Below are 16,467 nucleotides of genomic sequence, written 5' to 3' on the forward strand. Positions count from 1 at the left end.
GCAATACTTTTTCAGTCTATAAGCTCTTTAAGAGATGCCCAGTAAAATTTGACTTTAGGAACATGTTTTATTTGTATTATTTATGTGACTCTTACAAAAACTTAGATGATATTTTACAAGTTGAGTTAGACCGAAGGAAACCGCTTTTGTGACCGCACTGGTGCCTTCATGTTAAACTGTTATGCAGTATGCATGTGGATTAGCGCCAATAAAGGCAATTAAAGGCTCATTATAATTAGTTGAATAATCACTTAAAATCCAGAAAAATCTTTAGTCGAGGGCAGCCCTACTTATTTCAGCCAATCATAGCAGTGCATCTCTTACAGCAGACACGCCTCTTCAAACACTAACTATTCAGAAACCTCATGAATACTGATCATGGTGACAGGAAGATACTCTTCACACTGAGAGCTTCATTTGAATATTATTATGAAAGATCTGCAGTCATGCATTTACACATTTATTTTTTTTTAATCATCCTTCTTGAAAGATGTTTTACTTTTTTATTTTTTGAAAGTGGTTTCATTTGGGTTGTTCCTGTCTCGGCATGGGGCAGGTCACTACAATAGACTTTAAAAAGAGGAAGGAAAAAAAAATTGCAAAAACTACAGAAGAAAGTTTTCAGCTCACATTTGCGGTTCACTCTCCTGGAGTCTGTTTGCTGTGTCTGAAACTACAACACGGTAAGAGTTACACTTGTTCAGTGATGAATATTGAATAACTAATGAATCTCCATTCACAGAAGAAACTTCTGAGAAACATTTTATAATAATCTCTGAACATCCAGAGCTCATGTGTGCCCAGTGAGTTTCAACAGTGGAAAACAACTAACAGTCGTGATTTTAAAGTTGTTTTATCATTTTTACAGTATTTATAATATAGACTGAAGTTATTGTGTTTTTGAAGCTAAAGCTGACATGTTGTACTGTTGTGTAAATGATTTAGTTTCCTGCAGTGATGTCACAGAGACCGGCTCCTTCTCTTCTTCTGCTGTTTCTGCTCATGATTCCAGGTGAGTTTCTCCTGTAAATGTGTGACTGATAATAACTCAATATTAGAAACAGAGATTGTGACTGAATAACTTGGTCCAGTTAGTCCTGCTGTTAGCCCTGGGAAAAAAAGATCAGCAGTAAAATATCTACTAAAATGTGTTGAAATGTATTTGTTGCATCCAAACAAAATTTTATTATTTAGGTTTTTACTGACATAATGATAACTGCTGAAACCTCTAACATTTAGTGCAGACTGTTTTTCATGTTTAGCGTTTATACTTCTGCTTCCTGTATTTCATCACCTTCTGTCTGTGTGTAGATTTTACACATGATAAGTGTAGTTCTCCATTTACATAAACACCAGTTTTGTAAAAGAAAGTTTTTAGATGGGCATTTTCATTATTTTCTTGTCAATGTTGTGTTTTAGGAGTTTGTAGTCAGTGGAGTGTGAGTTACAGTCCTTCACACATCTGTGCACTAAATAACTCATCAGTGATAATGAGCTGCACTTATACATACCCTACTGGATATCAGATCGAGAGAGTGTTCTGGACCAAAACAAATATTAAGGAGAAAAATGAAGAGTTTCCAGATCTGTCTGAGGACCCTGAATACAGTCAGAGGCTTCAGTATCTGGGAGATAAACAGCAGAACTGCACCATCAGACTGAGTCATGTGACACTGAAGGATTCACACGAGTACTATTTCAGATTCACCACTAATAAAGATGATGGAAAATGGCTTGGTTTTCCAGGAGTGACTCTTACTGTCACAGGTGACTCTCATAAGGTTTATCTCTTCTTCTGTGCATTATGTTGAATAATAATCAGTGTATGACAGCAGCACTAGATATAATGTGTGTGTTGTGTTCAGATCTTCAGGTGGAGTCTCCTGAGAGAGTGACAGAGGGAGATTCAGTCCGTCTGACATGTAAAAGCAGCTGCACTCTGACTGACAGAGCAACATTCATCTGGTACAGAAACTCACAGCCAGTAACTACAGGAATTATTGGAAACCAGCTCATCCTCTGGAGAGTCAGCAGAGAAGATACAGGCAGATATAGCTGTGGTGTAGATGGTTACATCTCTCCTGCTGTTCAACTCAATATTAGATGTCAGTATATTGTTGGATCCAAGAATTTATGTTGTTTATGCTAAATTCTGGACCCTCCATCTGCATGTAACAACAGAAATAAAAGCCCATTAGTGGGGTGCATGATGGGTGAAAGTGCTCTAGTGGTGTAAATGATGAGCTTTTGAGGGTGTTTTGTGCCATTTGGGGGAAAATTTCCATTTGCTTGAATGTGAAGCAATTCTAGACTTGGACCACATGTACAAAATCCAACTAGTCACATTTATATATGCAATATTCATATTTTGACTTCTGTTCAAGTTCGAACACTTAATATATTGTCGTTGTGTGACACAGAGCAAAATTACCCTTGTGACAAACCCAAAGAACGTTAAAAATTTAGAATGAAGAATAAAACACATTAAATATCAAATAAAATTATAAATAGAATATTAATAATTAACATAATATATTAAATACAATCTAAAAAGGCTAAGAAAACAGTATCAGCATACAAAAGCTCGAACATTACTAAGAATAGAAAAAAATGCCATATACCATGTACATATTATTCACACTCTTATTATTCATGTGGAGTCTTGATATTACATATTTCTCCTGTAGATCCTCCAGAGAATCCAGTGATCTCCATCAGTCCATCTGGTGAAATAAAGGAGGGAGAATCAGTGACTCTGATCTGCAGCAGTGATTCAAACCCTCCTGCAGAAATCAGATGGTTTAAAGGAGGAACATATCTGAAATTTGGAAAAACATACAGCATCTCAAAGATCAGCTCTGATGACAGTGGAGAATACAAATGCAAGTCCATCAATGAACATGGAGAGAAATACTCTGCTGTGACTTTAAACGTCATGTGTGAGTTAATGATTGATGGTTCAGTAACTGTGACATTACATTGCAAATTTATTGTAATTGTTAATGGTTATATATGAGTTTTGTTTTCTGTTTCAGACCCTCCCAGGAACGTCTCAGTGTTGATAAACGGATCTGGTGAAATAGTGTCAGGAGATTCAGTGACTCTGATCTGCAGCAGTGATTCAAACCCTCCTGCTCTGAACTTCAGCTGGTTTAAGGAGAATGAAAGCTCAGCTGTTGGATCTGGACAGAGTTTCAGTGCACTACAGAGTGGACGCTTCTACTGTCAGGCTCACAATCAACATGGATCTCAGAGATCAGACGCTGTAACTGTCACAGGTGAAGATCTTATTTTATCAACAGTTGTGTGGCTTTGAGAGTTAATCTGAACTCAAATTCTTCATTTTTCAGTGCATCATGGTCTTGGTTGGCATGTCTGGTTGGGGATCACAGTGGCATGTTTAGGATTCTTCATCATCATCTTCATCATCATCATCATTCTGTTTATAATGTGAGTCATTCTCAATTACAGTGAGTGTGTGCATGTGCAGTAATTCACTTTCAGACCAGTGCTGATAGAAATGCCTCATGTGATGTGATAAGCGGCCTTTTAAAGACTAACTACTTAAGTTTAATGTCTGTTATTTCAGGAGAAAACGAAGAGATGCTAAAACTGAAGACCTCACAGTGAAACAGGTAAATCATGTGGATAATCTTGTTAAACAGGGCCATTCATACAGTAAATATTAGTGGAACAAAATACAGAAGTTTTAGAAATGTGTTTTTATTAATGTTTAATGTTTTCTAGTTTGAGCATTTTATCAACAGTGCAGCGGTCAAGCACAACCGTCTAGCATGTGTTTACCTATTTTACAGTGCATAAAGTCTGATTTATACTTACTGTAATGCGTCTGTAGGTTCGCTTGGGTGCGTGTGGCAAATTGACATCATCACGGCTTCGGCTGACAGGGTTGCCAGGTTTTCACAACAGACCTGCCTAACTGCTGTGCGCCAACGCACCGAAGCTTCTTTGTTTAAATTAGCTCAAATTTACTGTTAGATTTAATGTAATTACCTTGACAAATTATACATTATTAAAAAGATCGAGCTTCAATTTTTAATCTTTATTTTACTCTCAACATCGTATAGTGACCGTTATTTGTTAATATGCGTTGGGAGTTATGAATATGAGAAACGGAGTCATTACCTTTTCATTGAAATATGAGCGTCAGCTTCAGCCATTGAGAAAAAAAACTCTGTACGATCATCATGAAAAAACTCCACAAAATAACATCCCTCGGGGCTTTTAGCTTAAAAGCATGCACATTTGGAGAAATATTGATGGATTCTCGTACGTTTATGTCAATTTTCTATACAGAGGAGTAATATTTATTCAATTTTTACCCAAAACGCGCTGTTGTCGTCATATGAGCGCTGTATACACAGATCTACTGTGTTTTCAACTCATACCTGCAGCCGGAGGGCGCTCTGTGCACCTTTAGTCGACAAATAATACATCATGAACAAGAGGCAGTCATGTGACATACACGGAACTAACAGAGGCTACCAGACATCGCTATAATCATTGATATAAACATACAGAACGTCACTTTTGAAAGTAATAAATACACGATTGTGACGATATGTGGTTTATCTGTGTTCTTCACGCCATGTCAGGTATTCATAATAGTAGATTATATCTATAATGCAATGCTAATCGAGATAGCTTTTCTCATTGTGCAGAATAGCATTAAATTACATATTTTCTGTCTGATTTTTGATCCAAAGCCACATCACATCACAGAAGGTTATTTAAAACAATCGACTAGTAAGTTTGGAGCAAAAACGTGGCTTTAATCTTATAAATTGTCGTGTTTTGTTGGTGTGTTAAGCTAACATGCTAACGAGCCCAGAGATGCACCTGTTCTGAGCTAATGCAAATAAATAATTTTTAATCGTAAAGCTCACTTTTTTTCTCTTTTATTTCCAAGAAGGGCATTAGATACAGTTTGAAAGAAGGTGAAGTGAGAAGTTTGGTGAATGAAATGAGGGATTAAATCATCTTGAATAGAACATCAGTAATTATAATAGAGACAAAAGAAAAGAATAAGAGCCATAAGCTGGCTGGAGAGGTGTGAATGTGTTCAGGGGAGACTGAAACTGAATGGGGCTGTTAGCACCACAAACACAATATAGACAATACCCTTGAATAGATGACAATAAACATCAGTTAACATTTTAGAGTCCTTTCTAAATAAAGTCTCATGACATGGTCTTGAAAAACATGTAATAAAACTCAGAATTTTAAACCTATCATCTTCAGATTTGAAATATAACATGGTCAGACATGTGGCTTTAGCTGCAGTGCATTTCTAGATTGCCACAAGGCCAACTTCACTTTTATTTTCATAAATATATTTCATAAAAATAAATTTCTAATAACTTTTCAAAATTTTGAAGCTATCTTTAACTATTTTCTTCATTGTGACAATAATTAATTAATTATTTACCATAAACTGCAAAGTGTCTGCTTTCAAATGAGACCTTACTTGTGCTTTTAGTGCAAAGGGTTCATGAAATGTATCTGTTTTAGTTTAGGTATGTCATTTCTTGAAATTTTCCAAAAGCGGGGGTGCTGGCTAACAGGTTAAAGTAATTGCATTTCAGGGGGTCCCCCGGAAAAACACATATTTTGGGGGGTAAAATCTGCGTTTTTGTCAGGGTTCCCCAGGTAAAATTCTCATTCCGGGGGCTAAATATCATGTTATTTGGGGTTGCTTCAACCCGCAGACATGAAAACCCGTGGCAACAGTGTTAAAGTGGCTTAATTCCGCAGGAAAACTGTGGACTTGGCAACACTGTCAGTGGAAGTGTGAACCCATTTTGTGTGGCGGTGTTTACGGCATTTTTTGTAAGTTTGTGCGCGGCTCCCCATCTGAAAATGCTTGACTTTGAGCCGATTCTGGCCAAGCATGTGCATCTGTACCAGCATCTCACAGGCACTCAGAGTGTGCTTGTCAAAACTAATTGCATACATTTACAAAATGAGCCTACAAATGCAGAAATATGCCTTTTAATGAAAATACAGGTCCATTTTTAATGAAAATGTTCATGAAATGTAACAAGTAAAAATCACAAAGTTTACTGGATTTGACACGATTCATTGGTTCTTCTGTAGCGTGGGTTTGGTGAAGTGTACATGTCGTGTGTATCTTACATGTTCTCACCGCTGCTCCCTGATGGTTTAGAGGACAATTACTCCGAGTCGACCCCTGTTGTTTGAAAGAATAGTACAATGGCGAGTGTGTCAAGTATAAACGCCTCGTCTTTTTGGGGAGGAGCACACGCAGTCAGCGGAGGCTCACGGAGCCAGGCGAAAGCGTAAATCAGGCTTAATTAGACTCCTGTATTCTCAGGTTAGGTAAATCAGTCAAATCTGACCTAAATTATAAGCACTTTAATATACTCACAGTCAGACAGAAGACTTCTCCAGGGTTTGTTCAGGCTCAACGTCATAAATCAATGCCCCGGGAGGCAGACATTAATATAATTGATTATGACTAGTTTGTCTAGCAGTATAAATTGTTCTACAATTACTTTATAAGTTAAAGTACAAATATCAAAAGTTTATCAAAATTATTGACCTCCTCAAATGAGGTCATTCGGACTGGGAACGCCCCTTTAAAAGGCCTGTTTTATTTGTTTTCTTCAGTTTTATGACTGGACGATTACTATAAAAGATGCAAATATTATATTCATTGTATTATAAGGGAAATACACTTACATGTTGTGACAGCCATAAGGAAGCATGTCACCTGCAGCACCTTGGAGAGCACCAGCAGAGCCACTCAGGGACATTCAGGACCAGGGATAGCACCAACACAGGTGTGCAGAGTTTCCCTTTTGACAGGGGCCCTCAGCTGCAGGCTGTTGGGCCTAATCAGCAGCCACATAAAAAGAGAACAACAAAGTCACAGAGGAGGGAGCAGGGGAGGTGAACAGACGCATTGTGCTGAGCGTTCTTCAGCCCAGGGCCTGGACAAGTGCTACCCAAGACGAGCTTGTGAGGAAAGAAGGACGTGAGTAGTCTGCAGTACAGAGACTAATCCTATATCTCTTCTGCCTTTTCCCCAGACATAATTTGATCCCAAAAAGAAAGAAAGAAGGAAGAAGAGCTGCCTGAGTTACAGTTTCTCCCCATTCCCCTCTCCTACAACGTTTGAATAAATAAAGAAAGTTTAAGTTGGATGCACTGAAAGACTGCCTGGTGGACTCTTTGCTTTATCCTGTTAAGTTTAAATCCCCTATCTTGACCGTGAAGGGTACATATGGTGGAGAATGCGGGCATGAGGTGAGCCTCGCATCGATACAGACAGTGCACTGGGCAGAAAGGAAACGACAAGAAGATGGAGGAGGCCTTGACCGCCATTCTGCAAGCGCAAACCACACTGAATGCAGCCGTCACCGAGCTCTGCCGAAGGACTGAGGCACAGGGTAGGAGACCTCAAGAATTATCTGACTAAAATGACTAGAGACGATGATGTGGAAACCTATCTTGATCTCTTTGAAAAGACGGCCCAACGAGAGAGGTGGCCTAGGGCAGACTGGGCAAACCTGATTCTCCCTCTGCTAACCGGGGAGGCACAGAAGGCCTGCCGCGACCTAACTGTTCATGAAGCAACCAATTATGAAGTGGTGAAGAGAGCAATCCTCGCCCAGTATGGGCTAAGCCTGCCTGCCAAAGGCCAGCGGGTCCATAGCTGGGAATACCATGCAACACTTCCAGCACGAGCCCAAGTAACCACCTTAACCCGCATGGTGAGAAGTTGGCTAGAGGAAGGAGATGGGCCACTAGCTGTAGAAAGAGTGGTGATCGATCGATGCATACGGGGCCTCCCTACAGATGCAAAGAAGTATGTGGCTCAACAAGGACCACAGTCCGTAGATGCCTTAATTGCACTCCTGGAAAACCACCAGGTAACCGTGAGTTTGATGAAACCTGAGGTGAACAAAACCCCGTCTTGGAAACCGAGGCCAGAGCGAGAGTCTCCTAAGAAGTACCCCGAAGCAGCCCAAACAAGGCCCCTGAGAGCTCAAGGGAACTGGAGAGATGAGAGGCCTCTGCGAAATCCCGTTCCGCTCCGTTGCTTCACATGTGGAAGGGAGGGACACCTGGCTCGGGATTGCCCAGGCCGAGAGGAACTCATGCCCACGGCCAGTGCCTCAGATTCATCAAAAGCCCCCTGCCATTTCCTTACCACCTGCTGGGCCCATGAGGGGGCAGTTGCCCCTAGGGTCCCTGTCAAGATTGGGGGCAGGGACACAGAAGCTCTCATAGACTCGGGGAGTATGGTGACACTGATCCGACCAGAGTACGCAGGGCCGATCATGGGGAGCGAGATCTCTGTATCCTGTATTCACGGGGACACCCGGGACTATCAAACTACAAAAGTAAGCCTGGTCACTCCCCGGGGCCAGTTTCAAGTGCAAGCAGGGATTGTGGAACACTTGCCAGTCCCGATCCTGATTGGCAGAGACTGTCAAGCATTTTCGGCCTATTGGACAGGCACAGCGGCAGACAGGAAGAGACCTACCCGGCGCAGGCGTAGAGATCATCTATCGGACCACCGGCCTTCTCGGACCACGGAAGAGATCACAGATGCAGAAGCAACCAGCCCTGAGGAACCCCTCAATGAGGTTGGAGGTGAGAAGGATCACTCTGGCCCCACGGCCACCGCCTCAGAAGATCCTGAAGGTGTACAGGTACTTGATGACATAGAATCCCATGAAGTGTTTTCTGAATTTCCCCCTGCAGAGACCCTCCAGGGAGGAAGGCTGGGTCGCTTCGGCTCTGCTCAATTGCAAGACCCGCTATTGAGCCAAGCATGGCGGAGTGCACAGGTGGTTGAAGGCCAGTTACAAACTGGGGTGAGTAGACTCAGTTATCCACATTTCATGGTAAAGAATAAGTTGTTGTATAGAATGGATTTGCGCAGGGGCGGAAGTCGTGGAACAATTGCTGGTTCCCAAGCCATATACCTCTAAGGTGTTGTACTTAGCCCACACTCACCTGCTGGGAGGCCACTTGGGGGCCGAAAAGACCTACGAAAGGATCCTCACACGGTTTCTATTGGCCCGGTGTTAAAGAAGGCAGTTGAAGACTATTGTCGTCACTGCCCTGAATGTCAGCTTCACAGCCCCAAGGTAACATATCGAAATCCTCTTATTTCTCTGCCAATCATTGAGACCCCTTTCAGCAGGATTGCACTGGATATCGTGGGACCCCTACCAAAATCCAACCGGGGACACCGATACATTCTGGTCATCCTTGATTACGCCACTCGATTCCCTGAAGCGGTCCCTCTCCGATCAGCCACCTCCAAGGCTGTGGCCAGAGAACTGATCCAACTCTTCAGCTGGGTGGGGATAGCAGATGAGATCCTTACAGACCAAGGCTCGTGCTTCATGTCTACTGTGATGAAAGAGACCTGCCGACAATTGAAGGTGAAGCAACTCAAAACCTCCATATTTCACCCCCAGACTGACGGGCTTGTAGAGAGGTTTAACAAAACTCTTAAACAAATGTTGAAGAAAGTTATTGATGTTGATGGGAAAAATTGGGATCAATTGCTACCATATGTCTTGTTCTCTGTTCGAGAAGTCCCACAGAGTTCCACTGGTTTCTCACCCTTTGAACTCCTCTATGGGCGACGACCTCGAGGAATGCTGGATCTCGCCAAGGAGAGCTGGGAACAGCAGCCATCGCCACATCGCAGCCTCATTGAGCATGTCGAACAGATGCATGACCGAATGGCAAGAGTCTGGCCAATCGTAAGGGAACACATGCAACAGGCCCAACAACAGCAGGCCAAGATATACAACCGAGGGGCACAGGTACGAGAGTTCCGTCCTGGAGAAAAGGTTTTAGTTTTAATCCCATCTAATGAATGCAAATTCCTGGCCAGGTGGCTGGGACCCTATGAAATTGTAGAGCGGATGGGCCCAGTTAACTACAGAGTACGCCAGATTGGCCGAAGGAAAGGCCACCAAATCTACCACGTTAACCTCTTAAAACCATGGCATGAACCTATCACCCCTCCACGTGATGTCCTCACAGCCAGTATCCTTTCCCCTGTAACCCCTGAGGTGAAAATGGGTGACCAGCTATCTCCTAGGCAGAAGCAAGGGTTAAGAGAGCTTTTGTGGCGAAACCGGGATGTCTTCTCTGATCTTCCTGGACAGACCTCACTTATAGCCCATGATATAGTAACGGATCCAGGGAAGATTGTTAGACTTCGACCATATAGGATTCCAGAAGCTAAAAGAGAAGCCATCCGGAAGGAGGTAAAGAAAATGCTGGAGTTAGGAGTTCTGGAGGAATCCCAAAGTGCATGGTCAAGTCCCATCGTCCTAGTACCAAAACCAGATGGAAGCATACGATTCTGCAACGACTACAGAAAATTAAATGAGATTTCCCAGTTTGACACTTACCCCATGCCAAGGATAGATGAGCTAATTGAACAATTGGGCCCTGCTCGGTTCATCACAACACTTGACTTGACCAAAGGATATTGGCAGGTACCTCTAACCCCTCAAGCCAAACCAAAGACTGCCTTCTCCACTCCTGATGGGGTCTTCCATTACCGGGTTCTTCCTTTTGGGGTCCATGGGGCACCTGCCACATTTCAAAGACTCATGGATAGAGTCCTCCGTCCCCACCAACAATATGCTGCTGCATATCTGGACGACATTGTTGTTCACAGCAAGAGTTGGGAAGAACATCTTCACCATCTAGAGGCTGTCTTACAGGCACTACGCTCAGCGGGCCTCACAGCAAACCCAAGTAAGTGTTCACTTGCCCAAGAAGAGGCCAACTACCTTGGGTACACGATTGGGAGAGGAAATGTGAAACCACAATCCAAGAAGATTGATTCCATTCTCACCTGGCCCCGACCTCAAACCAAGAAGCAGGTAAGAACCTTCCTTGGGCTAGTTGGTTATTACCGAATGTTTATCCCTGGCTTTGCCACAAAAGCAGCCCCCCTAACTGAACTGACCCGCAAGCACCTCTCAAACCAGGTGAAGTGGACCAAAGAAGCAGAGCATGCCTTCATTGAGCTAAAGGAAGCGCTCTGTTGCGAACCCATCTTGCAAGCCCCAAACTTCAACACAACATTCGTTCTGCAAACGGATGCATCCGAAGTAGGAATTGGAGCTGTGTTGTCCCAGTTGCAGGAAGGTATGGAACACCCACTTATGTTTATTAGCCGTAAGCTGCTACCCCATGAGAAGAATTATGCCACAATTGAAAAAGAATGTCTTGCTGTTAAATGGGCTGTTGAAAAATTGAGATATTACCTGTTGGGTCGAAAATTCATCTTAGTAACTGATCATGCCCCGCTGAAATGGATGTCCCAAAACAAAGGGAAAAATGCACGAATCACCCGCTGGTTTCTTCAGTTGCAGGACTTCCAGTTTGCAGTAGAACACCGGGCTGGGAACTCTCATGCAAATGCTGATGCCATGTCCAGAAGGTATGACAACGCTGGGACGTGCGCTCCAAGCAGGAGCCTGGAGCTGGAAAAGGGGGTATGTGACAGCCATAAGGAAGCATGTCACCTGCAGCACCTTGGAGAGCACCAGCAGAGCCACTCAGGGACATTCAGGACCAGGGATAGCACCAACACAGGTGTGCAGAGTTTCCCTTTTGACAGGGGCCCTCAGCTGCAGGCTGTTGGGCCTAATCAGCAGCCACATAAAAAGAGAACAACAAAGTCACAGAGGAGGGAGCAGGGGAGGTGAACAGACGCATTGTGCTGAGCGTTCTTCAGCCCAGGGCCTGGACAAGTGCTACCCAAGACGAGCTTGTGAGGAAAGAAGGACGTGAGTAGTCTGCAGTACAGAGACTAATCCTATATCTCTTCTGCCTTTTCCCCAGACATAATTTGATCCCAAAAAGAAAGAAAGAAGGAAGAAGAGCTGCCTGAGTTACAGTTTCTCCCCATTCCCCTCTCCTACAACGTTTGAATAAATAAAGAAAGTTTAAGTTGGATGCACTGAAAGACTGCCTGGTGGACTCTTTGCTTTATCCTGTTAAGTTTAAATCCCCTATCTTGACCGTGAAGGGTACAATGTATAACTGACCATTAGCTAAATATGTCAAACAACTAGACAGGTTGTATTCTTATGCATATTACATAACAATAGAAAAACTGAAAAAGTGGTACACTGAAAATGAAAAAAACACTGTGTCATTAATAGATAATTAATTTTCTTCCATTACAGGACAATCTGTACTCTGATGTAACAGGGAGAGACGTTCATGTTTCTGAATCAGCCGATTGTGATGACGCTCAGTACGCCACTGTTACTTCCAGCAAACCCAGAAGAGACAGAAACGCTCCTGATCGCAGAGATACTGAGGAGATCCAGTACGCAACTGTACAACATCACAAAAACAAACAGACCAAGAGATCAGAGGAGAACGAAAGCCAGTACGGCAATATCAGGATTCACCAGCCTGAATCTGCTGTGAGGTGAGAAGAACCAGCTTAAAGAGACACTTCACCCAAAATAAAACATTTGTCATCTACTCATCTGCATGTTACTTTATTGATTGTGATGAAAGGAGAATTTATAGTTCTTTAAATCTGGACATTTTTCTTAATAACTTTGTGTGTCACTGAGGTTTAAGTAACGTGATATACAAGGTGTCTTTACTTTTAAAATGACTGTATCGTCATGTAATCTGATCATTGTTTCTGTTTTTTCTGTATTTTATCTTGTGTTCTTTAGGCGATCAAATGTTGAAACTGTGGACGACGCTTCTGTGATCTACAGCCGTGTCAAATGAGTAACAGAGACCATCATGAAGACAAAGGCCTAAACAAATAATAATTAATGTTCTGAAAGTAGGGCTGTGAATGTAGCGTGTTCAGTGATTTATTATTCATTATTCAGGTAAATAATGACAGGAATGCAGTGATTATGATCTGATTACAAGATGAAGACAAATGAAAGAGTCAAGAACCCACAACACAGTGTTTGATGAGACTAAAAAACGTTTGTGATGTCACTGGCTGGTAATTCGATTTAAACTTTTGACTTCAATGTTTTCTGTGACCAAATAAAAAAAATCATATCAGTTTTACCAAATTCAAGCTTGAGAGTGGTTATTTCTGTGTATGTGCATTGAAAAATGATGGTTTTATGGGTTTGAAAATACTGATGTTTTACGGGACACGTGATGAAAAAAAAGAAGAAGAAAAAATATGCTTTAATTATGCTTTTGCGTTCTCTCTTCACTGGGAAATTTTTGTGAGCAGATGTAAAAGCTTTGAAATATAATGTTTCCTCCCATCTCATTCTGTTTCAGTCACATGTCCTTTTATGGGCTTCATATTAAGCAACATTATCTGAGAATTAATTTTGATCAGTGAGACACTGTGTGTCGTACACGTGTTCTTCATTATGGGCTGGTGCTTATATGTGGGTGAACTGATACTGGATGAGGTCATTTCCTGTCCCACCCACCTCTACTGCCCACCACTTCATGATGCTATTCTTTTCACCAGTAAACTGAAAGCCAAAAAAAAAAAAACATCTCAAGGATTTCAAAATATAACTTGTCTGTCTGCGGTCAAAATGAAGACATCCAGTCTTCCTGAGTAAGTTTCTGTAATTAGAATCTTGCTCAGTAATTCTTCAGAAAATGTTTTATGGTTTTAAAAACAAGTTTTATTGTTATATGTGATGTATTCCTGAACATAACTTCAATCTTAATATGTTCAAAGCAATGATTTACTGATCAATCAAAGTTGTGGCCAATTTCTTATATCAAAATGCTTTGGGACTTTTTTTAGAAATCAGTAAATCACTGGATCATGATGAAATGTTGCTTGTGTGGGCAGGAGTCGAGAAGGAGGAAGAGTCATTTTCTGTCTGTGCAAGCATTTTAAAATAAACCATGTTAACTGAGAATTTCATCAGTGTATCGTCTGCTGGAGAGACTCACCAGAACACGGTAAGAGTTACTCTGGTTACTGTGAGAATATAGTCTGATTAATACTGTTGTAGAAACCACTGATCTATTCAATAGAACATTTTTTCACTAAATATGTTTTATATTTACAATATTTTAGAAATTTTACATATTTTTAAACACAATGTTTGTGTTTTTCTCATGTGTGTGTGTGTAATATTGCAGTGATGTCACTGATAATGGCTCTGGTGTTTCTGCTCATGATTCATGGTGGGTCGCTCCTGCTGGAGAATTATTTTTTTAAGTCACTTCTCAAAGAAAATTGTTAATTTTTAATAATCTTATTCCATCAGTTACTGAACCTTCTGTTCAAACCCTTTTCACAAACAAATTACAGTGAACATCAGTAAAGCTAAAAAAAAATAAAAATAATAATAATTAAATTAAATAAAACAAAATAAAATAAAAATAAAATAAAAACTATGGTGAACGATCCATTTGATTTGTGTTTCAGGAGTTTATAGCCAGTGGCATGTGAGTTACAGTCGTTCACACATCTGTGCATTAAAGGACTCATCAGTGATAATGAGCTGCACTTATACATACCCTACTGGACATCAGATCAAGAAAGTGTTCTGGACCAAAAGCCCTATAAAAGATTTTCTAGATCTGTCTGAGGACCCTGAATACAGTCAGAGGCTTCAGTATCTGGGAGATAAACAGCAGAACTGCACCATCAGACTGAGTCATGTGACACTGAAGGATTCACACATGTACTATTTCAGATTCATTACTAATGTACATGCAGGAAATTGGATTTGTAATCCAGGAGTGTATCTTGCTGTCACAGGTGACTTTCATGAGGTTTCTCTCTTCTTCTGTGCATTATGTTGAATAATAATCAGTGTATGACAGCAGCACTAGATATAATGTGTGTGTTGTGTTCAGATCTTCAGGTGGAGTCTCCTGAGAGAGTGACAGAGGGAGATTCAGTCCGTCTGACATGTAAAAGCAGCTGCACTCTGACTGACAGAGCAACATTCATCTGGTACAGAAACTCACAGCCATTAACTGAGAGAAGAGACAGAAACAATGAACTCCTGCTGCAGTCAGTCAGAAGAGAGGATGCAGGCAGATATAGCTGTGGTGTAGATGGACACAGTTACAGATCTCCTGCTGTTCAGCTCAATATCAGATGTATGTATTTTATTTACTGTAAGTCCCTTTTTTAAGGTTTCATAAATATAAATTATGAGGGCAAAATATTGTAGGCTTTTCTTTGTATTAATGGCTTTGACACTTTCTGTTGCACACAGTCAATTCTACAGTCATTTTGATTAACATAGTCTCTGAACACATTTGAGATTAATTGAATCAGAGTTAGTGTGAGTAAATCAATCATGATCATGACCATGTTCACTTATCCAATATCCATGTAAAAACTACAACTTAGAGTTTTTCTTGACACTTTGATGGCATTAGTGATTATTGGGGATTGACAATAACATTTTAAATATTTCTCTTGTAGATCCGCCAGTGAATCCTGTGATCTCCATCAGTCCATCTGGTGAAATAGTGTCAGGAGATTCAGTGACTCTGATCTGCAGCAGTGATTCAAACCCTCCTGCTCTGAACTTCAGCTGGTTTAAGGAGAATGAAAGCTCAGCTGTTGGATCTGGACAGAGTTTCAGTGCACTACAGAGTGGACGCTTCTACTGTCAGGCTCACAATCAACATGGATCTCAGAGATCAGATGCTGTAACTGTCACAGGTGAAGCTTTTATTAACACACTCCTGTATCTTCACATCATTCATCAGTTTGGAGAGTTAATCATGATGATCTTCCTCTTTCAGTTCATCATGGTGCTGGTAGGACTGTGAATGTGATCGCAGCGTCATCTGGAGGATTATTCATCAGCGTCATCATATTTATAATGTAAATAAAATCAATCAATAAAGAGTAGGGATATAATGTGCTTTTAAATTAATACAATAGGACATTATTAAAAGAAATGGCTTGTTTGTGCTTCCCTTTAACAGTCAAAAGAAAAGGAAAAACAGAAGATCTTTAATACACGAGTATGAGGTGAGATTATCAAATAATTCAATAAATCAGTTAGAGCTTCTTTCTACATGTATTATCACGCTCATGTTTTTTTTTTTTACTGCTGTAGTCATATGTGAGAAGAAAGAGACTGTGGAGTGATTACACTTTAGATCAGGGGTTCTCAACTCTGGACCTCGAGATCCACTGTCCTGCAGAGTTCAGCTCCAACATGTCTAGTGAGAAACGTCTCAGGTTACTCATGTAACTGGGGTGTAACGATTCACTCGTTTTCTCGATGCATCGATTACAAATCCTGATAATGCATATGCATCAATCTTGAAACATGTTTTTTGAATCGTGAATCGTTAATTTACGCCGATAATCAATGTAAAATGCTAAGAATCGAATTAATCATGATTCTATAGCGATTCAGTGCTTTAAAATATATAAACATTAAATTACTTCATGCATGAATTGATGGAGATTTTGTGCGCTGTCTT

General features: G+C 41.1%; 4 protein-coding genes across 6 annotated transcripts in view; 2 read left to right on the forward strand and 2 right to left on the reverse strand.

The window, feature by feature from the left end:
* The window catches only part of LOC125271224 (B-cell receptor CD22-like), a 1,156,500-nt gene that overhangs the window by 682,675 nt on the left and 457,358 nt on the right, over positions 1–16,467 (reverse strand). The window lies entirely within an intron of this gene.
* The window catches only part of LOC125271198 (hemicentin-1-like), a 987,774-nt gene that overhangs the window by 662,978 nt on the left and 308,329 nt on the right, over positions 1–16,467 (reverse strand). The gene's annotated exons all lie outside the window — the stretch shown is intronic.
* On the forward strand, positions 302–13,094 carry LOC125271311 (B-cell receptor CD22-like). The gene is made up of 10 exons (XM_048195400.1): positions 302–683; positions 946–1,012; positions 1,420–1,767; positions 1,866–2,105; positions 2,688–2,939; positions 3,036–3,278; positions 3,351–3,450; positions 3,590–3,635; positions 12,225–12,475; positions 12,735–13,094. Exons 2-10 carry the CDS (start codon positions 958–960, stop codon positions 12,790–12,792), a joined length of 1,593 nt encoding a protein of 530 aa, XP_048051357.1. The 5' UTR covers positions 302–683; positions 946–957; the 3' UTR covers positions 12,793–13,094.
* Positions 13,860–16,467, forward strand: part of LOC125271216 (B-cell receptor CD22-like) — a 43,181-nt gene continuing 40,573 nt past the window's right edge. The window contains exons 1-3 of one of the 3 annotated variants that reach the window (XM_048195236.1): positions 13,860–13,962; positions 14,146–14,190; positions 14,435–14,705. In XM_048195236.1, coding sequence (XP_048051193.1) covers positions 14,148–14,190; positions 14,435–14,705 — 314 coding nt within the window. In that variant the 5' untranslated portion in view covers positions 13,860–13,962; positions 14,146–14,147. The remainder of the gene's footprint in view (positions 13,963–14,145; positions 14,191–14,434; positions 14,706–16,467) is intronic. The other 2 variants (XM_048195233.1, XM_048195235.1) reach the window with 2 other exon arrangements.

Source organism: Megalobrama amblycephala, linkage group LG7 (genome assembly GCF_018812025.1).
Source record: "Megalobrama amblycephala isolate DHTTF-2021 linkage group LG7, ASM1881202v1, whole genome shotgun sequence".
Taxonomy (NCBI): domain Eukaryota; kingdom Metazoa; phylum Chordata; class Actinopteri; order Cypriniformes; family Xenocyprididae; genus Megalobrama; species Megalobrama amblycephala.

What these genes read in the sequence shown, in the direction of transcription:
- LOC125271311 (XM_048195400.1), top strand. Translation starts at nt 958, where the DNA reads ATGTCACAGAGACCGGCTCCTTCTCTTCTTCTGCTGTTTCTGCTCATG. An exon ending in TGTTCAACTCAATATTAGAT is followed by an intron (nt 2,106 to 2,687) that starts GTCAGTATATTG and finishes TTTCTCCTGTAG; the next exon opens with ATCCTCCAGAGAATCCAGTG. An exon ending in CAGCCTGAATCTGCTGTGAG is followed by an intron (nt 12,476 to 12,734) that starts GTGAGAAGAACC and finishes TGTGTTCTTTAG; the next exon opens with GCGATCAAATGTTGAAACTG.